The sequence below is a fragment of the Fistularia commersonii genome, chromosome 17 (assembly GCF_037954325.1).
Source record: "Fistularia commersonii isolate RoL2024-O1a breed Wild chromosome 17, RoL_Fcom_v1.0, whole genome shotgun sequence".
Lineage (NCBI taxonomy): Eukaryota > Metazoa > Chordata > Actinopteri > Syngnathiformes > Fistulariidae > Fistularia > Fistularia commersonii.
Genome location: NC_141300.1, coordinates 8,940,990 through 8,961,622, shown reverse-complemented (window position 1 = coordinate 8,961,622; position 20,633 = coordinate 8,940,990). Strand labels below are relative to the sequence as shown.

Genomic DNA, 20,633 nt, shown 5'->3' with positions numbered 1-20,633 from the left:
TCTAACAGAATAAAATTTGAACTTAAACACTATGCATATCAGAGTTCTATTTTATCTCATTTAATTACCAATGGGTTGATTGAGGTATTGTAAGAGATCTGCCACAGTGACATTTCCGTTCTGGGCTTCAGGTTTTTTCAAGTCAGCCTTTGTAAAGGTCTCATGCATTGTTTGATTGTATCTCCGAATGACAGACCAAACACGCAGTGTCTTCAAACTCTGAGGCTGATCTAATGACATACAAACAAGAGAAAACAGTCAACTTCTCCAAGGTTACTGTCACACAGCAGTCAGTCACATCTAACAGTGGATATATATTATGGGGTGAATGTCTCTGTAAATTCTAATGAATACTCTGAAGCCTTATACAATGCCAGACTTGGTTAAGAAGCTGCATTGTAAGTTATAAACTCCAGAAATATAGAAAATATAAATAATTTAATTATAAATAATCATTATTATATAATATAATTTATATAATTATAAATAATTTGCAACTTTGTACAAGTAAACTGCAGACACGTATGGACTTGAAAAACAACTATGAAAGTTATGGCCAAATAACTTGTGGCAGGCAGAGTCACCCCATGGATAAAAAGCATCGAATATGAGATGATATTGGGGTGGCGTGGCGCAGGAGGCACAGCAATCATCTCTGGAACCAAAGTGCAATTCCCGACTCAGTGTGTCGAAGTTTTGTCGAGCAAGACACTGAACCCCTAACTGCTCCCCTGGCGCTGATCTGACAGTTGGCATGGTTCATCCATGATGGGTTAACTTCAGAGAACAATTTTCCCCACAAGGGATTAATAAAGGATAAACTACTATTATTATTATTAAATTGGCAGACAGTGTACTGGGGAAAGGCACTACACTGAGCCTGGGAACAGTTGGTTGTGTGCTTCCATATCAAGCAGAAAGGGGAGCCTTTGCTATTACAAAGGGGAAGCACTATCAGTGATGTCACTGCAAATGTCTAAAGATCTGATGTCATATAGGGGAATCTCACATGCATACTGTGAAAGCAAGAAGTGCTGAGGTATGAAGATAAAGGGAAACTGTGATGTTTATAATGTTCATTTATTTAAAATTAATGAATTGTCAAGATACCAACAAACCAACAAAAGCTTCACAGAAGCATGTGTGTGTGCCGTTTCCATTCTGCTTATACAGCTTTGACTTTGAGCCCCGTCATTTAACACAAGGATAATTGCTGAAAAGACTTCTCAACATCTTATTGATTTTTTTTTTTTTTGATAACTGCCACTTTGGGTAAGTCACATTTTTCACAGTTGCCACACAAAACCACCTTTAATGATAATATTGCATTCGCCAATTAATCATGGCATTGAAATGCCGTCACTCCTGCCCAACATTCAGAAGCAGACAGACATACAGTGCACTGTAACCCCCAGATTTTTTTATTTATAGTAAGACTACCAGTATACACATTGTAACGGTGAAATCACATGCAGCGTACCTTTAACACCCTGCTCAAGCCCTCCTCAATCCCCACCGCATGTAATGTGCTACAATGCAGGTGCTCTCATGTGGTATTGACAGATACACACATACACTTTCTTGGATAACGCTGCAGCCTCTTAGAAGTGGAAACAAGGCGGAGGCCGGAAATAGAAAAGTTGCGCACAGTGTTTTGGCAGAGTAATGGGAATGGGAACTATATAAGGATTTTTTTGGTTTGTTCATTCTTAAAAATCATGTACAGTAGGTGACCAGCAACTTGACAGCAATGAGGGGGGTATGCAAACCCTTATCAGACCTTTGCCTCCCATTTGTGACATGACATCTTCAAAATCTCCCCTTTCAACTTTTTACAATGCATAAATCTTACACAGGTTAAAGTTAAAGGAGTAGGCTCTTGAAAAGATTGTAATTGTATCCATGTATTTTTATGCAGGTCAGTAACAATGAGTGAGCATTCATACAGAAGTCCATGGAATGAATGTAAAGCACCTTTCCAGCCCTGCCCATCTGAGCTGGTCTTCCAGAACTTCACTCCTGGACAGACCCAAAATTTATCCTTAGTCCTCTTCAACAATGACAAGGTGTGTGAGTAGCAGAGTTATTTGATCCATAAACAGGTGCTGAGAAGGAAAACCTCCATCGCACTAACAGAAAAACACTGAACGAACTGTGTGTGTGTGTAAAATAATATATACTGCTCAAAAAAATAAAGGGAACACTTGAACAACACAATGTAACTCCAAGTCAATCACACTTCTGTGAAATCATAGTGTCCACTCAGGAAGCAACACAGATTCATTTTGACTTGTTTTAAGGGCATTACATCAAAGTTGAATCAGCCTGGAGTGTGTTTTTACACTTTAATTTTGAGTGTGATTCCTAATCCAGACCTCCATGGGTTAATACATTTGATTTCCATCGATCATTTTTGTGTGATTTTGTTGTCAGCACATTCAACTGTGTAAAGAGCAAAGTATTTCATAAGATAATTTCATTCATTTAGATCTAGGATGTGTTTTTTAAGTGTTCCCTTTATTTTTTTGAGCAGTGTATATTATGTATATATATTTTTTACAAAGTCTCCCCTTTCAACTTTTTCAACTTTTTACTATGCATTATTAATCCCTCGTGGGGGTTTTTGTGTATGTGTGTGTGTTGTGTGTGTGTGTGTGTGTGTGTGTGTGTGTGTGTGTGTGTGTGTGTGTGTGTGTGTGTGTGTGTGTGTGTGTGTGTGTGTGTGCCAGAGGGTACGAACTGTTTGAAAAGAGTGAGGAATTACTTGAGAGTAAAGCTGGATTTTTTGGGAACACTTTGATGGTTCGGATTATTCCAATCCAGTATTTGAATGTTTGTGTTTATTCTATCAAGGTTTCACGGCAGGTGAAGCTGGAGCAGCAGGAGTCTGAGTTTTTTTGTGTAGTTTCTCCAGAAGACACAAGACAGAAAGTTGCACCAGGACTGTCCGCCACATTCACTGTCCTCTTTACGCCACAGGAGAACAAGGTGCAATAAAGCGCTTAACTGCGTTTGGAGAGAACTTAAATTTGGCCAGTGGAAACTGTATCAGACCTTTTATGATTTAAAGAGAACATATTAAGTTAACAAAGCTGATGAAACTGTTAAGGAAAAAAAAAACAAAAAACCTACCGCGTCACATTCAGGAAACCATGGGCTGAAATGAACAAGAATCAACAAGTTCATATGACTATTGAATTTAAATTATCATTATAAAGATAATCCCCCCCCCGGTACTTTTTTAAGGTAGTTATTCCCACTTTATATTGAGGGGTAAAGGAAAAGGTTTGTTTTTTTTCTGTTCAGTTAGTTAGAATGTTCCTACATTAATTTATGAATTTTCCCTTTTTACACTTTTTTTTTCTACTACATATCTATGAAGGACCATCACCACAAACTGGTTTTTGTGACTGAGAGGGAGAAGTTTGAGATTCCAATCCATGCCATCGGGCCAAGGGCCATTCTTGACTTCCACCATGAGCTCCATTTACCCGCCTGTCCAGTGAAAGCCTCCTCACAGAGGAACCAACTTGTCCGAAACATAGGAAACAGCCCGTCTATGTTTAAGTTACACACTCAAAGGTGAGTTTGAAAATTGGATATTAAGTGTGATGAGTTGACTGTGGAAAAAAAATATAGTCCTTCAAATGAATAATAAATGAATTATTATTCATAGAATAAGTAGAAATCCATAATAATAAGTCCTGTCTAATATCCTTTTTTGTTTACATTTTCTTTCAAAACGTCTTTCTGATTCATTCTTTAAACCTTTTTATTCATAGTGCTTCTTTTTTTGCAACTTAACTCTGGCAGAGTATTTGGGTGACCACATATTTTGAATTTTCATTTTGCTCCTGTTCTAACTGAGGATGATTACATGGCCAATTTACATTTGCACTACTATTTCAGTTGAAAATGTGCATCTTCATTTCCATATAATGCTTTATAATCATCGACTGCTGACATACAAGTTGATTATCCTGCTTTAACCAGTCACATGTGATCATTAATTAGACCAAGCCATTTCTCAACTCATTTCAGCCATAAGTAGCCAAAGGAGCCATTTACTTGTGCAAGACAACTATGATATCAAGAAATAATCCCGCAGCTGTATTAATATTGCAAATCGTTGCACCTTCAAGTAAATCACAATACACAGCCGCAATCTTGAAGATTTGACTTTTGTAGCAGTGTAAATGGAAAGACTACCTTTTTTCTTTAATTTCTGCAAAATAAGTATCTTCCTCTTGGGTTTACACACTGCAAAACTGGATAAAGAGAGGGAGAAATCATTTTTATTATTTTTTAACAACGGAAATGCTTTACTATTCTCTTCCAGGCCTTTTTCAGTAACACCTTCTTCAGGGACTCTTGATGTTGGTGAGAGCATGCAGGTCACTGTGTATTTTAACCCCTTGACCTCAGGAGACCACAAGCAGGAACTGGTGCTGCACTACCATACTGGTAATATACCCAAACAAATGGCAAAAATCACACTCAGAGTAACTGACCATAGGAGACATGGAGAGAATGTTTGGTCTCTGGAGTTGTTTTGTGCTATTTTTCTCTGTTGTACATCGACAAAACATGAATGTATACACAACCACTCACAGCAATCATACACATGCATTCACACAAATTCAAAAAACATTGCCTGGTCACTTGTCCCTTTTTTTGGAAATTCGGTTTGATGATAATACAGGTTAAATCAAATGCTTTATTCCCTGGCAGGCAATGAGTAGTAATTAAAGCTTTTATTTTTTGTATAATTCGCTGCAGTTGTAATTATATGTGGTCTGCTGTGAAAATTGATAAACTGGGTACATGAAGGAATAATGAATAATTGTGATTATGACTCAAACAAATTAAAATCAAATTATTTCTTGATTTTATCAAAATGAATAATGGAGTAATTCTGTGGAACTTGAGCTCAGTCACCATTCATTCATTCATTCATTCATTCATTCCCTCTTGATATAGCTATGCACAGTCTGTCTGATGATGCATTTTGCTAATGATGGTGAGAGGCCAGCAAACTTAGAGCTACTGCTGTCCAGTAAAGAAAACGATATAAGTTCCATGCGCCAAGCAAGCACTGAGGGAAGTAACGAAAAGTAACTAAGAGACTGTCAGCACTATTAGTGCTGTGGAGGATATGTATACTGGTCATTCATCTTAGCATGACCTGTGCAACATAGTTGGATAGAGATCTCAACACACGGGTGCTTCTGGTGATCTGTGTGACATGAGTCTTGACTGTGCCTGTTCGTTTACCCAGGGGAAGTTGTATATATTGGCCTCTACGGAACCTGTGAGGAACTAAACGTCAATTTTGAATCTGACGTTGTCCTGCTGAAAAAGACTTACATCACCCTCAATAACACACACACAGTGTCCCTCACAAACAACAGTGATATCCCTCTTCAGTACTACTGGACCACATGGTCAAACAAGCAAGAAGAGGATCTGTGCTTATTAAGGTACATATGGAAAGCGCTATTTTTATAATTTTAGAGCTTTTTTGAGCTTCTTGTGTGAATGCAAGCTCAATAATCCTACACGTTGATATGGACTGACACCACATGCATTCTTAATAAGATCATTGTGTCAGGGTACTTATAGCAAGTAAGATCAACTAAACCTTCCCAGTGTATGGTGCCAGAAATAGCTCACATTTCGCTTTTTTCCCATTAGCTTTTTTGTTCTACTCTCTTTTCTAATGCTACGACCCCGTCTTTTGTCTTTTTGACTGTTGCTATGTCTGTCTCCAGTGATGACTTGGTGATCCAACAAAAGGAGAAGGAACAGTTGATTTTTCAGAGTCAATCTGACAACACAGAAATTCATTGTGTCCCACTGCTGTCCAGAGCAATCCAGGAGTGCAGACGTCAGACTGCAAAGGACTCTTTGCTCAACCTTTCACACAGCTGCATATCTATTGAACCAGTGGTTTGTGTTTCTTTCGTTTTATTTTTGATGGTAGTCCCACTGCCCCTCCTCTTTGACCAGTAGCACTAAAAATAAGCCTTCTGAATGATAGACTGACAGCAATGATCCCAATATAAACATCTTTGACAAGGAAAGAAACTGTGACTCCTTGCTAAACAAAGGATCTTACGATGAAGCATTTCAAAACGCATCAAGAGAAGACATAATAATTCCTGTTCATTATTTCCCACAGCAAAACAAATATAGTCTTCCCAGTTTTTTTTGGTTATCAAAGATTTCATTTATAATGACGCACTGTTAATTATTGCCAAATTTTTCAAATGCTAAAAACCTTTGTTTTTAAATATTGCTTCAATACAATGTATAAATTTCAGTAAAATTTGCAAAGAAATAATGGTGAGTTTTCATCTTCTTTCCATTATTAAGGCAGGAGAAATTTGGCCTAACACTGCTGCAGAATTCACTATCGTCTTCAAGCCCGAGGAGGCAAAGTTATATGAGGAAACCATATTTTGTGACATCACAGGTCAGTTTCCAGTTTGACAATTACAACACATTTTCAAAGTGTATTTTCTGCTCTGACAGAATAAACAATTTTGTGAGCATGCAAAATAAATAAAAAGTAGCGGGTTTTTTTTCAGTTGTTTTTTCTGCATTTTGACAATTTTTCTAAAGATTGTCTGTGCCTGCACACAGGTCATGAATCCCGCCTACCTTTGACAATCAAAGGTGAGGGACTGGGACCTAAACTCCAAGCTAATTTTGATCTAATGGATATGAAAAATGTGTTCATCTGGGATACAGACAATTATGAGGTGAAAGCCATTTTTGTGTAGAAATTCAATTATACATTTGTGCATTACTGTAATGTTGTCAATTTGACAAGTGCTGTCTCTCACCAAAGCAATGTCTTTGTGCAGGTGCTGCTGTCAAACAGCGGGTTGATTGATGCTCCTTTCAGATTATCAAGCCCCGACACCGCATTTGGTCGTTATTTCTCTTTCTGTCCTGAAGATGGTGTTGTTCCCCCCGGGGCCTGCCAGTTCATCAAAATCACTTTCCACAGTTGCATTTTGGGAACTTTCTCTGAGGAATTGCGAGTGACTATCTCTGGAGAGCCAAAACAACTTACCTTGACTTTCAGGTAAACTATCTCAACTCTGATATAAGCAGCACATTATAACAACGGAGGTAATCAAAATATTTCAAAAGCTGTTACAATTGATCTTTGAGTTCTTACAATGGCCATTTACTTAACTTCAGAGTGCATTATAAGAATCTTGAACCTAGATTTTCCACAAAATGTCTCATGTTTTTTTGTTCATGTGTTTGGTTTTAGGGGTTGTGTCATTGCCCCCACTTTCCACTTTAATGTACCAGAGCTCAATTTTGGAGATGTTGCCTTTGGTGAGTTTCAAGATTTTGGCCTAGTTTTTTTTTTCACTGTTGTGATTTATACTCGGGCTCAGGAGCCAGTCTATGTTTAGTGGCATAGAACGGAAGAAACAAATGGTCTCCATTTCAGCCACCTCCTTATTGGCAACATTGATCAATGTTTGTTATCTATTCTGCTTTAATCTTTTATCTCTCCAACTCTTATCTGTCCATACAGGTTTCCCACAAAAATCAATTTGTACATTATTTAACACCTCCTTTGTGCCTATGACCTTTGCCCTGCGTGTTCTGGGTGATGGCACCGGAGCTCCCAGTGTGTCTAGTGCCAGACAGGTGTCTGAATTGTGCAGGAACAACTGGCAAGGCAGCGCTGCTAAAGATCTGCATGAAAGGCCAATGGAGTTTACCGTCAGTCCGGCTTCAGGGTCTGTACGTGCCATGTCAGACATCAACATCATGGTATGAACCCATGAATCATTTGACTATCTTATCTTACCAACCACCGTCAAACAGATGTTAAAAAAAAGGAAAATACGACCGACATTATAGTTTTCATTTTGTGCTTATAGGTGACACTGTGCTCCAACACAGTCAGGGCTTACAGTATGGCTCTGGTTGTAGATGTTGAGGGTGTTGGGGAGGAGATCAAGACTCTGCCGATCAACGCAAGGTGACTCTTACTGTAAAGGCTTGTCCTGTTCTCTCAAAGTAAATACATTTTGAAAGGAACTTTGATCAGTAACATGTGACCAGTATTTTGCATCGGCTTGCCTTTTGATGTCAACAAATCTGAGATGTGTATTGAAAAATGAAGCATCTAATTTAATATATCAAAATAGGCGTCACCGGGCCTGAGAACTCAGAAGTAATTGTGCGTCCTCATTCCAGTCTCTGCAATCATAAATATATGAATCAGTGCTCTTGAGTTTGACTGCTCTTTTTACATGATACAATGGTTGTGTGGTATAATAAGCATCAGATCTTTCCTTTTTGGAATCCATGTTTGTCCTTTCCAATTTCTGTCCATGAGCAGATGTGTTGTTCCTGAAATTGTGGTGGAGACCCCAGTGTTGGACTTGCAAAGGTGTTTTATTGATTACCCTTATGAACAGAATGTGCGGCTGATCAACACCAACCCTCTTCCTGCCTGCTTTGGAATGCTAGAACAGGTTAAGACAAGTACAGCAGAAAAAAGAATCAAACAAAAAAAAAATGTTGGGTGCATGTGTACCTTATGTGAACACAAGGTTATGATAGAAGAGACAGAAAAAACACATTTTAAAAGACATGATGATAACTCGTGTCATAAAGTCTTTTACTTGGTATTCCCAGTACACTGGTACACTTTTCTGTTGAAAACAGAAATACATGTAATAAAGTACTGCTTTCCATTTTGATGAACACATCTGATAAAGTGCCCAGTAAATCTCATCTCTTAATGTGATCTCTGCAATGAAAAAAGCTATCTGCTTTTAATATTTAACATCAACAATTTAAGTATTTCTTCTCTTAAAATTTCATGAATTGAAAGTCCACTTTTCAAGTGGAGAATATCAAGTCCAGTTACCATGACAAAAAGATTTTAAAAAGAATTCTCCATTACCTGAATGGCTGACAAACTCCACAGACACAAGTTTTAATAAAATTACTCAATGATTAAACATATGGTATATGCATTTAAAAAAAAAAAAAAAAACAGAAACAAAAATGTATTTGTTTCCCTCTCTCAGGAAAATGAGGAAAATCCAGCATTGACTTTTTACAGTTCCAAACCCAGAGGATTGATTTTTGCACAGAGTACAGCAGAACTTCCTGTGCGCTTGTTGGCCAAGGCTGTTGGAAAATTGCGTCAAACTCTACGCATTGCTGTATTTGGCAGCATCCACCCTCCCTTGGTCAGTAGATGTGTGACTAAATGTGCAGTAAATTGAATATTGCTGTGCATGTTTGAGTCAGGTTTGTCCAAATGTTTTTTTTTTTGAGCTGTGATAATTCTCTACTGTTCTTTTGGTTTCAGGAGGTTATCTTGTCATGCAACGGCCACGGTCCGAATGTTCAAATTCAAAGTGGACAGCTTGATTTTGGTCGAATACCAGTTCTGACTGACACTACAAGAACCTTGCTTATGTCCAACAAGACGCCTATTCCAGCTAGATTTACAGCTCACATGGTACAGACACAAAACACTTTTTTCATTGCAACAAGATGGCATGTGAAAATGTGAAAATATTTTATGGTTATTTGCCCATTCTCCTTTTATAGTCTTTAGTAATTATTAGATTTTACACTCCATGCAAACATTTCTTTTTGAGTTCATTCACTCTCACTCCCTGGGTAGTTGGTCACATTTTAAATCTTGTTATATTCTTTGAAAACTGACAGTTTCCTCAAACTAGATTGGTCTATCACTGTAAACCAGTCACATGGCGCTATTTTATGATTTCGAAATTATATGAATGAAAGGGCAAACTGTCTGTGGCTCTAAATTTTACACAAGAAATGCACTTTAAATCCTGCCATTCTCTTTCCGGGTTGCTATGGCAGTGCACTGTGCATTAATCTCCCGTTACAGCAGGAAGGTTCTTGGTTTTATTCCAGTGCTGGATGAGTTATTTTTGTGAAGAGTTTACATATTCGCCCCATGCCTGCATAGGTGCTTCTTTGGGTTCTCCAGTTTCTATCACAGTCCAAAAAAATGAAGTGGGTTTTACTGAAGGAGAGGCTGAATATTTCGATGTCTCCAAATATCACACTGAGATTGACTGGCTACTGATGTAAAAATATCATCATCTATCACATCATCGAGTTTATTTTCACTGCAGACTCAAAGACAGAACTATTGTAGAAGTAATAGCTCCATTCCTTTAGTTCATGGTTGGAAAAATGTCTTTCTTTAGAGTCAAGAGAGATCTCTTTGGCACGTGGAGCCCATGGAAGGGGAAGTTCCAGCAAAAGGCCAGCTTGAGCTCAGGGTTGTGGCACACCTGAAAGACACGCTCTTCTTCCAAGACAAGCTAAAAGTATCCATCCAAGATGGTGAAAGATACACAGTTTCCCTGTATGCAACAGGCACTGGAACCACAATAGTCAGTGACAAGCCATTATCCCCTTGTCTTGATCTAGGCACACACTTCAGGTATAAAGGAAGTAGTTACTTTTCAGGAATAACATTGTGTCTGTCATTGTGATTTACAATGTTAACTAAACTTTTGTATTATCCTTGTATCCTCAAAGCCATGAATTATGCCAATATCATTTCAAACTAACCAACCTTGGCCAACGCACACACCGGCTCTACTGGAGGACTGATGGCTCGCTGACCTCAACCAAAATCCGCAAAGGAGAAAATTCACAGAGTCAAATCTTTATAAACCCTATCCCTCCTGTAAAGAATAAGGATGTGGTCACCTGCGGATCCCCGGTGTCCTCCACAACTGTCAGGCCAGTGTTCAGCATCAGCCCTACTCGTGTGGAGCTTTTTCCAGGTACCTCAATCGACATGGTGCTGGAAGGCTCCTCAGACTCCCCAAAGGTAACAATACCTATCAGCACAATCCCAAAAATTATCCATATCTAATATAGGAATCGGTCTGGAGCTAATTTAAAACATCCTTCCATGTTAATGCATTTTGTTCGACCAGGTTGTGAGGGAACGTCTTCTATGCATCGGTATTGTGGGGCGCCAGAGCAGTTATGAGCACATCATGTCCGTGGATGTGTCCTGTTGCTTTGTGGCTCCGATCCTACAAATTTCTCCCAAGCAGCTGAAGTTCTACATGGAGAAGGTTGTTTAATACGTTGTGAGCACTACTGTGTGATTCAGTTGCAGTATAATCGTATTTGGCACTGAGCAGTATCAAAACATTGTCCATATGATTTTCTTTTGTGGCTCTACATATCAGTAAAGTAAAGAGGAATATTAGCAACTTTATGTCAAAATATCTTGTATTTGATGTGTTTTTTTGTCAACCAACTTTTATGAAAAGTTCTCTTTATGCCCAAATCATGTTTATGTCTTGCAGGTCCCAGGACAGAGTCTTGTTTCACTTTATGAGAAGCTAGTTTTAAGGAATGTCTCGTCTGTGCCGCTTTCATTGGAGCTTTCTCTTGTTGCTCCTTTCTCTCTATGTGAGGCCCAGGGAAACCCCAGCAACGCTACCAATAAGGTAACTATATTTGACCTATCCCATGCAAATAAATCAACCAAGAAATGCAGAATTTTGAATATACCTTCTCATCACAATCTCACAAGCTTTGTCCTTAAAATTAAAACACCATACCTTCTTATATGGGCGATGAGCATTATGCTATCATTAAAATGGGCCCTTGGACTTGTGAAGCATCACAAGTATTTCGAAGAACTCCAGTGTCATGTTGATTGATTTACCCGGGAAGTCAATGAACTGATATTGCAGTTATACCATGAATCGTGTTTCACTAACAACAAAATTGTTTTGTTGTCTTCCAGTGCATGTTTTTAGATAATGGGACGCAAGCTGAGTTGTGGATATGTTTTGATCCAACTTTCTGTCAGGATAAGGTTTCACAAGTCATGGATGAGGTACAAAACAACAAGTTTTTGTAAAATTTAAACTGCAGTGTTTCCTTTTTAATCTGTTTGAGACACTGTTTAACTTCAGATAATGCCATGATTTATTCGACTTGGCAATAATTAAACAGATATGAAAAGAAAAAAAAAGTTTACTCTTGAACTAGAATTGCTGGTCTCTATCCCTTAAAAAGTTTAATGGCCCTTGAGCCAGAAAAGTCTGTGAGTGACAATCTATGAATGCCATACATTTTCTAGATCCTTGAAGTGCACTACCACAGGCATCCACAGCAGGATGTAGTGAATCTACATGCTGAGGTCCATTTCCCCAACCTTCACTTCTCCTCTACCACAGTGGATTTCGGCTGTGTGCTCAATGGTTCTGAGACTCGTAGAGAACTCACAATCACAAACTGCTCTCCACTGCTTGTTTTTTATCGCTGGACTTGTCTGGTAAACAAGACACACTGTGCTGTCAGGTATGGATATACTGTATATATTTAAATTGAAGCAAGATACCAAGACACCTGTACATTTAAATATAAATTTCACATGTTTAATTATTCATATTAGGTATGACGTACAATAATTATTTAGATACATTATGACCATCTTTTCATTTTTTGTTGCTAAGTTTAGAATGTGTTTCTTCCCCTATTTTGGAAGAATAATTGAGTATTATTTTTGCTTTACTTACTCTACCACCCATTTATGCTATTCATTTTCCCACACAGCAAGCAAGAACTTGCAAATTACTTAACATCTGCAGTTGAGAATGAAGATGGGAGCGATTCATCTGGAGCTCCTGCTATTCCTGATTCAACTTTTGTCAGTCACAAGCCTTGTGCACATGAACCCCTCACCCAGTGCTCTATGTGTGTGGAAGAGGTAGGCAAATATTTGAAATTTGGAAAAAGTCTCATGTGAACAATTCATAATTTGTTTCACATTGTCTGGGCCCTGGAAGAGCCTGCAGCTTATTACAAATGCATCCACTTCATTGCGCTAGACTGTGAAGGGCAACACATATCGCATTTGCATTATTTTATTTAAATTTTTTGTTTGTTTTAGGCTGAGCGAATCCAATATGTGTTGTCCTTCACAGTGCAGCACAAATGAAGTGGATGCATTTGTCATTAGCCACAGGCTCTTCCAGGGCCAAGACAATGTGAACCAAATTATGACTTGCTCACATGTAACTTTTTTCATATATATATGAAATAAACCCTGAGTAAGAGGGTGTCAAGAAACACTGGAGTGTTTCATGGCTCAATAAGAGAAACACTGACACATGAGTTGAACATGTATAGTTAAAGATGGCATTAGACACAGTTTTAAACCGAGCCTTCTTGCCTTTGTCATTTTATTTCTCTAGGTATTTGATGTCTTACCAAGCTATGGTCATCTGTTACCTGGGGAACAGCAGTTGGTTGCATTTTTCTTCTATGGTCATCATTATGTTAGTAAAGAAGTGATTGCACAGTGCCAAGTGGAGGAAGGACCAACATACGACATCATCCTGAGGGGAGAAGCGTCAGAAGTCAGTTATGTCCTGGATTCAACTGTTGTTGACTTTGGATTGCAGGTACAGATGTCAGCCTGTTTGTGCAGAGGTACAGAATATGAATTTGGTTAGCTAATTGATTCAATAAGATTGTGTTTAGCTGATGGGTTGATGCAGAAGGGCCATTTAGGTCTAATGTGATTAGTGGTAGTTTCTTAAGCAAAGGCTTAACGCTTTAATTCAAGTTTCAGAGTTGTGTCCTTGAAGTCTTGTTATCTTTAAAATGTGCTCATACTGGGTCCAATTAAATCTTGGACATCTTTTTGTAGTTGCAAAAACATGCAGTATGACGAATTCCTTATTCATGAAAATATTTTGAGGAAATATCATTTTTTATTTTGTGATTGATGATTTGTTTGCTGCATTGCAATACATTTTACAAGTCACAATTCCACATATTTCCTCTTTGTAGAATGTTCTGTTCAAAAACATTGAGTATATTTCTGTACATTTTAGATTCCAAAAAAATATATATTTTCCAACCCTTTTTATATGAATTATGAACTGGCTTTCATTGTCATGTTTTACAACAGCAATTCCCTCAGTATTTATACAAGTCCTTAACTTGAGATATCATTGGTGTCCACAGGAAGGATTGGTGGAAATGAGTGAATGTTTCTTGACCTTTCAGGATGTTCAGCAGTATTCCTGGTTGTTCAGCACAATCCTCTGACTACCTTATAACTCTTTTATGGGACCCTAATTTTTTTCCTTTTCAATTAAAATAAAATTAAAATAAAAACCTCACATTTTCTTTAATCATGAAAATTCAATGAAAGAACCAAACTCCATCCAAAACAACAAAAGAAGTTACCTTTCTTCACTCAGTCTTTCTTCATTTTTCAGCATTTTGATCAAGTGGGAGAAGCTTATTTGACCTTGAGAAATACTGGCAAAGTTGGTTTCAAATTTAAAATTTACCCACCTCAAAAGGAGCAGGAGGATGAGAAAGAAGCAGATGCTATGACAATTAGACTTGGCCAGCCCACTGCTATTCCCAACAGTGTAAGTTGATTTTAAAACATTTCAGATACCAGAAGGGATTTATTACAGTTAAGATTAACTGTAATAACTTAAAAACCTCACTTTTTTCATATCACAGGGCTATGTTGATGCAGGCATGGAGCAATGCCTGCATGTAATCTTTCTCCCAGGTATCCCTGAAGTGTTTGAAAGAAGTCTTCAGTTGGTCGTGGCTCACCTTCCACCACAGGAAATCACAGTGATTGGAGAGGGAGTGTTTCCAAGAATCAGCCTGAATCTGTCACGGAATCTGTGTACATACATAAACACACTTTCACCAATATATATAGATATGATTTTATAAAAAGGAAAATGATGCAAGCTTTAGGATACAGCATATGCATTTTTTCCCCCTAATATGTTGGTAGACAGACAAGCGACTCCAATATTGAAATGCACAAACTTAAATCCATCACAGCTGTTGGATTTAATGCTATGATTCTCTTGCAGCTGAGGAGTGCTACAGAGATGTGGTGCAGCAGGCTAGAGCAAATGTAGAAGTATATAAAACCAGGTTTGATAATGAGAGCATCACCAGTAGACGTTCAGCTACAGAAACCATCAGCACCTTCACGGTCAGAGGCTAAAATATAATGATTTTATTGTTGGTTTTGCCTTTCCATCTGCTTTTTTAATACCTTTGCATGTTTCTTCTTTTTTTAAAATTCACGAACAGTTCATAAGAAGTGTAAAAACTTCAATTTATTGGATTTCAATAATGTGGTTATCATCAATGTATTAGCGTTAATTGAAAAAAAAAAAAAAAATCTCCAAATACTAATAATCCCTCAAAATTTAATTGCATTATTTTGATGTTTTGAAGAGATGCTTTACAGGGTCAGACCAAAATACTAATCTTACCCACTAAAATGCACATAAAAATGATTTAATGTGCAATGAATAACATTTCAGTTTGGATTTCAGAGCTTCATAATGTTCCACATATAGATAAAGATAAATAGTCAATGTCTTTGAAGGATGCATTACAAAATATGTATCCTATGTAACATCAATCTTGCTATAGCTAAATCGATTGATTGATAAATAGATGGATCGTGTTAATGGCTCTCTGAGACTTTATAATATTTATTAATTTACTCTCAAGGATGAAGAGACTCTTCACATGGAGATTGACAGAATACTAGTCAAGGAAGATGCTCTTGCTGTCACTGAGAACCTGGCAGTGCTGACAGACTTGCAAGGCTCATACAGAAAATGCCTCAGACTTACAAAGTAAGCACATATGCACACGTATGCGTGCGCACACATACAGACACTGAACAGATGGGCCAAAATGACAAATGTGAAAGTCTTTGGAGGAACTCCAGGAGTCTGGATAAATGAATGATGTTTACCCTAAAAGTTCGCTCAAGTAATAGCATGGTGATTGTTTACTGATTTCATTAATGCCACATTAAACTCATGAGAACGGTCATCAAAAAACAACTAAGATAAGATAAAATATATATATATATATATATAATATAAAAAAGACCTTTTAAGAAAGCCTCAGGTTTCAAATCTCTTGTTAATCATTTCTGTAATTTCCCATCTTTATCTACCCCTTAGATTGCTGCTCCCAGAGTATATTTTGGATTTTGGTTATGTCATTCTTGGCAAGGCTGTAGGTCACACTCTAAATGTCACAAATACTGGATCAGTGGCTGTGTCCTTTCATGCAAACTGCAAAGTCCTTGTTGGCACAGGTAACATATATAATGGCAAAAAGCTTTATTTTTTTTCATATTGCTAACTGTTTTATAACTAGTAGTTAGCGTAAAATAATTTGATTTCCTCAAAGTACATGTTAGATTGAGACTAAGCTAATGAAGTTCCAACCCCTCCCGTAGTGATTGTGGTAATTTTAATTTGGTTATACACAGCCAATGAGTAGGGGGAGCTGGTTTTAGGTTGCACTATCATGCTAATGACAGTAAGAGAAAAAGAGTTGGAGTTATCTTTAAGGAAGAGTTTGTCAGGAATGGCCTGGAGGTACACAGTGTCAGATAGACTGACGTGTCTGAAGCTAGAAATTCTAGATGTGAAGTTATATGTTACGAATGCCTGTGCACCATAGGTGGCGTGTGAGCAAGAGGAGAAGGAATAATTCTGGAGTTGGTTAGATGAAGTGATGCAGAATATTTCCAGGAGTGAGAGAGTGTTAATTGTTGCAGACTCTAATGTATATGATGGGGCAGGACATAGAGGTGAGGATGAGGTTTGGTCACTGGAACACTGGGGACAGATGGTGGTAGACTGTGCAAAAAGGATGGAAATGGCTGTAGTGAATATTTTTTTTCCAGAAGAGGTAGGAACATAGGGTAACTTATTAGAGCAGAGGTAGGAGAATGCAAGTTGAAAACATTTTTTATAGACAATGTAGTGAGAAGATGATCAGTGATTGCAAAGTAGTGGTAGGTGAGAATAGCCAGACAGCATAGGATGCGGGTTTGACGGATGAATTTTGTGACAAGGATGAAGATGGCAGAGTGGAGGACGAAGTGTTGGAAGCTGAAAAAGGAGGAGCAATGGTTTTCAGGAAAGTATTGAGAAAGGCTCGGGGTGGTCGGGGAGAGCTTTTAGATGACTGGACAACTGGAGCTCAGAATCAGAAACAGAAGAGTGAAATCGGGGCAATTGTGGTAGGTTGTGCAAAATTGGCATATTGTGCAAAGTAGTGCAATAGAGGTAGTGCAATACAGAGTAGTGCAATACAAGTGTGATGGGAAGATGGAAATAATACTTTGAAGAGCTGATGAATGAGGGAAATGGAAGAGTAGAAGAGGTAGCTATTGTGGACTAGGTAGTAGCCTAGATTAGTACAGGTGAAGTGAGAAGGGCATTGAAGAGGATGAAGAGTGGAAAGGCAGATGGTCCTGATGAAATACCTGTGGAGGAATGGAAGTGTCTAGGAGAGGCAGTGGTAGAGTTTCTGGTTAGATTTTTCAACAGGATCTTGGAGAATGAAAGGATGCCTGAGAAATGGAGAAGAACTGTGATGGGGCCTATTTCTAAGAGGGAGATCTGCAGCGTTGCAGCAACTGTAGAGGAATATAGTTGATGACCCATACTATGAAGTTATGGGAAAAGTAGTTGAAACTAGACTGAAAGAAGAAGTCAGCATTTGTGAGCAATGGTATAGTTTCATGCCTAGAAAGACTGCTGCAGATGCAGTATTTGCCTTAAGAATGCTGGTAGAGAAGATTCATACATTCTAATGCTTTTCTGCTTGCATAGATTAAAATAATATGTATTCAGATACAGTACTACACATTGATATGATGCCCAACCATATGTTCATTTGATGATTCTTTTCAATAATATCAACTGGATTTACATGTGAAATATGTTGTAACTATATGTTTACACCATTGAAGGTTTCAGTTTAGAATTTGAACGCGTGAATAATCTACCCAGTGGCGAGACACAAAATCTGCCTGTAAAATTTAATCCCCATGGAGCTAAACTGGATGAAGGTGAAATTCAAGTTGTCCTGCCAATACAGGTATATATAAACACTTTCAGACATCCTCTTGATTTTAAAAACTACCTCATCTGTATCTATGAAACTGTCTTATACTCTGCCTTTTTTCAACCACTGTGAGGTGTTGGTTCAGATGAGTAGGATTATGATCTGATTAAATGTTTTAATCTTTAAGAATAATTCAGTTTGTATGACAGGTCACAGGTGGCCCGGTGGTGCAGTTGCGACTGTGTGCATCGGTGGCAGTGCCGGCTGTCACTGTTTCTACAGACTCTCTGCAGTTTGACACAGTGCAGTGTGGCATGTGTCAGGTAATGAAATGAAATCAAATAAGAGAAATTTTGTTGGTCAATTTGATTGATTTGATAGTACGATAGCCATGCCGTTGCTGAAAATTACTGAATAATAATAGATGTATATAGTATCAAATCTGTTGCATTAGCTGAACAATTTGGTTTTATTATTTGAAACATTGTGCTGTTTTTTTATCAAATCAGATGAAGATGATACAATTGCTGAATCACGAGTCTGTGCCGTGTAACTGGAGAATAGCTGAGGAAGTTAAGCCTTGCATTAAGGTATGTAGAATTTTCTATTTAAAGAACAAAACACAAGCTGTTCCAAATGCTATCAGCAAGGTTGAACAAAGTTAATCAAAGTAACGCTGTCCTTGTCCTTCCGTTCAGGTTGATAAATTCCTGCCTCTATACAAACGTAAAAAGGCTTTGCAGCAACAGCAGCCTCCTCCAGTGGTGTTTGAGGTTGTACCATCCTCTGGATGGCTTTTCCCCAGTGAACGGATTAATGTGCAGATCAAGTTCAGTCCTACTGCAGGGGTAGAGCGTAATATTGATTATCTGGTATGTGAACAAAAAGTTGTATAAGGCACAATGAAGGGCATGAGTTTTTGTGTGTGTTTGTCTTTGCAGTGTTCTTACATCAGGAAGTTGGTGGTCAGTGTTGCTGAAAGCCACCAGCAGCTGTTCATTACAGCTCAAGGGCAGGGTGAGGAGCCTCAGTTGGAGTTCAGTTTGTCAGAACTGGATCTTGGGCCTTGCCTTCCTTTCAGTACTGATGCTGAAACAGAGGTGACAATTAAAAACCCCTGCTCTTTCCCCATTGAGTTGTACTCTTTGGATTTTGACACGCAGTATCTTGAGGAAGAAAAGGTAACTTTCTGAAATTGGTATGTCTTTCCTCATGGTATATGATAATACAAACAAGAAAACAAACACACAAACTAGAAAAGAACTTGAATTATTATATGAATAGAAATACTACAACTAATAATAATAATACCAATAACCACTGACTGAGGATAATTAGATGTGGTAAACTGATGATCTTTTATTTTTTAATAATCTCTTTTCTATTGTAAAGTATCACTCCAATGCAAAGAAATTGAGTTTTAAGACTTCATGAACCAAATGTACAATTCATCCACAAGAGGGACATAATGACAACATTTGCATAAATCTTCTCTAGTCAATCTGATTCATACCTTTTTCAAAGCAATACTACTAGCTCAAATGACATCTCCTCTGTCATACAGATCCTATGTCTAATGCCGGGTTATGATAAGAACAATATGTTGCTGCTGCCTCCCAGGACCCCTGGAGAGAGTCTTCCAACAGAGCTTGTTGATTACTACAAGGATTGTTGCTCCCAAATGACTGACCAAGGTACCTTTTGACGCACACATACATAAACGCAAAATTGTAATGTGACACAACAATTTTAAATGTGGTGTGTCTTTGAACACAAGACCTGACTGAGGTCTTAGATGAGAGAGACCATGGGGTGGGCGAAACACCGGAGGAAGTAAAGACCCCCAAAAAAAACAAAGTCCACCCACCGGATAGCAAAGATGAGAAACTCTCTTCAACTGTTGATCGAGCTGTGTTAAGTGAGTGTGTTTCAGCTTACCATAAATTCTCTAAATACTATCACACATGAGGAAGTGATACCAACACATTTCCACTTATACATTTCTACAGATTTTCAAAATCAGAATTATGTAAAAAGTCAAGGTGAAAAGTGACATCAAAATATGAACGACATTCAAGTGTAATGCACACTTTTATTTTTTCAGTCCTTTCAGAAATGACTGAAATGAAAAGCAGCGTGAGACTGAGAGACCTTGACATGACCCCAGTCACCAGAGCAATTGCCCGCCACATGGGTGTTGACCTGTCCCCCGAAGGTCTGGCCGCACGCAACTGCAGAGGCATTGCTATTATTGTGTATGGAGCCCCTCAGACAGGTGAAAATCAAGCGCACTAACTTCTGCTCTGGATGTTTTGGGGAATTTTGCAATCAAACTGCAGTCTGTTACTGCATGTATAACAGTTATTCAATCAATTACCCTAAAGAGGGTAAAGTTGCTGTAGTGAGTAGAACTATTTGCTGTTCTTTCTCTTTTTCAAGGTAAGAGCAGCATTGCAGCTGCTCTGGCACGTCATTATGGAGGGGTCTGCCTACGCATTGATGCTGTGCTTACTGATGTGTTGATAAATGGCACATCCCCTCTGAGCCTGAAGGCCAAACAGCTGTGTGAACGTGCTGCCGCTGCTGAGTATTCTCAGAAGATGGCAGAGGAGGCTGGTAAGCCAATGAAAACACTATCCTGCAGTGCAAGCTATGCTTGTGGATGTGATCTGGGAGTTGGG

At 38.3% G+C, this 20,633-nt stretch overlaps 1 protein-coding gene across 1 annotated transcript in view; it reads left to right on the top strand.

Annotated features, from left to right (window-relative positions):
• The first annotated feature begins 1,928 nt into the window (after window positions 1–1,928).
• The window catches only part of LOC147224960 (axonemal central pair apparatus protein HYDIN-like), a 42,354-nt gene continuing 23,649 nt past the window's right edge, over window positions 1,929–20,633 (top strand). The window contains exons 1-38 of the mRNA XM_086163674.1: window positions 1,929–2,066; window positions 2,854–2,988; window positions 3,383–3,582; window positions 4,340–4,464; window positions 5,279–5,480; window positions 5,772–5,949; window positions 6,376–6,475; window positions 6,646–6,764; window positions 6,870–7,093; window positions 7,289–7,356; window positions 7,562–7,803; window positions 7,914–8,014; window positions 8,378–8,513; window positions 9,075–9,239; window positions 9,362–9,514; window positions 10,242–10,480; window positions 10,579–10,876; window positions 10,986–11,129; window positions 11,367–11,510; window positions 11,813–11,905; window positions 12,152–12,372; window positions 12,682–12,781; window positions 13,269–13,478; window positions 14,304–14,462; window positions 14,560–14,734; window positions 14,931–15,055; window positions 15,586–15,713; window positions 16,050–16,186; window positions 16,331–16,338; window positions 16,955–17,122; window positions 18,162–18,275; window positions 18,462–18,542; window positions 18,651–18,800; window positions 18,894–19,133; window positions 19,517–19,646; window positions 19,730–19,870; window positions 20,057–20,227; window positions 20,392–20,568. Coding sequence (XP_086019800.1) covers window positions 1,929–2,066; window positions 2,854–2,988; window positions 3,383–3,582; window positions 4,340–4,464; window positions 5,279–5,480; window positions 5,772–5,949; window positions 6,376–6,475; window positions 6,646–6,764; window positions 6,870–7,093; window positions 7,289–7,356; window positions 7,562–7,803; window positions 7,914–8,014; window positions 8,378–8,513; window positions 9,075–9,239; window positions 9,362–9,514; window positions 10,242–10,480; window positions 10,579–10,876; window positions 10,986–11,129; window positions 11,367–11,510; window positions 11,813–11,905; window positions 12,152–12,372; window positions 12,682–12,781; window positions 13,269–13,478; window positions 14,304–14,462; window positions 14,560–14,734; window positions 14,931–15,055; window positions 15,586–15,713; window positions 16,050–16,186; window positions 16,331–16,338; window positions 16,955–17,122; window positions 18,162–18,275; window positions 18,462–18,542; window positions 18,651–18,800; window positions 18,894–19,133; window positions 19,517–19,646; window positions 19,730–19,870; window positions 20,057–20,227; window positions 20,392–20,568 — 5,839 coding nt within the window. The remainder of the gene's footprint in view (window positions 2,067–2,853; window positions 2,989–3,382; window positions 3,583–4,339; window positions 4,465–5,278; window positions 5,481–5,771; window positions 5,950–6,375; window positions 6,476–6,645; window positions 6,765–6,869; window positions 7,094–7,288; window positions 7,357–7,561; window positions 7,804–7,913; window positions 8,015–8,377; window positions 8,514–9,074; window positions 9,240–9,361; window positions 9,515–10,241; window positions 10,481–10,578; window positions 10,877–10,985; window positions 11,130–11,366; window positions 11,511–11,812; window positions 11,906–12,151; window positions 12,373–12,681; window positions 12,782–13,268; window positions 13,479–14,303; window positions 14,463–14,559; window positions 14,735–14,930; window positions 15,056–15,585; window positions 15,714–16,049; window positions 16,187–16,330; window positions 16,339–16,954; window positions 17,123–18,161; window positions 18,276–18,461; window positions 18,543–18,650; window positions 18,801–18,893; window positions 19,134–19,516; window positions 19,647–19,729; window positions 19,871–20,056; window positions 20,228–20,391; window positions 20,569–20,633) is intronic.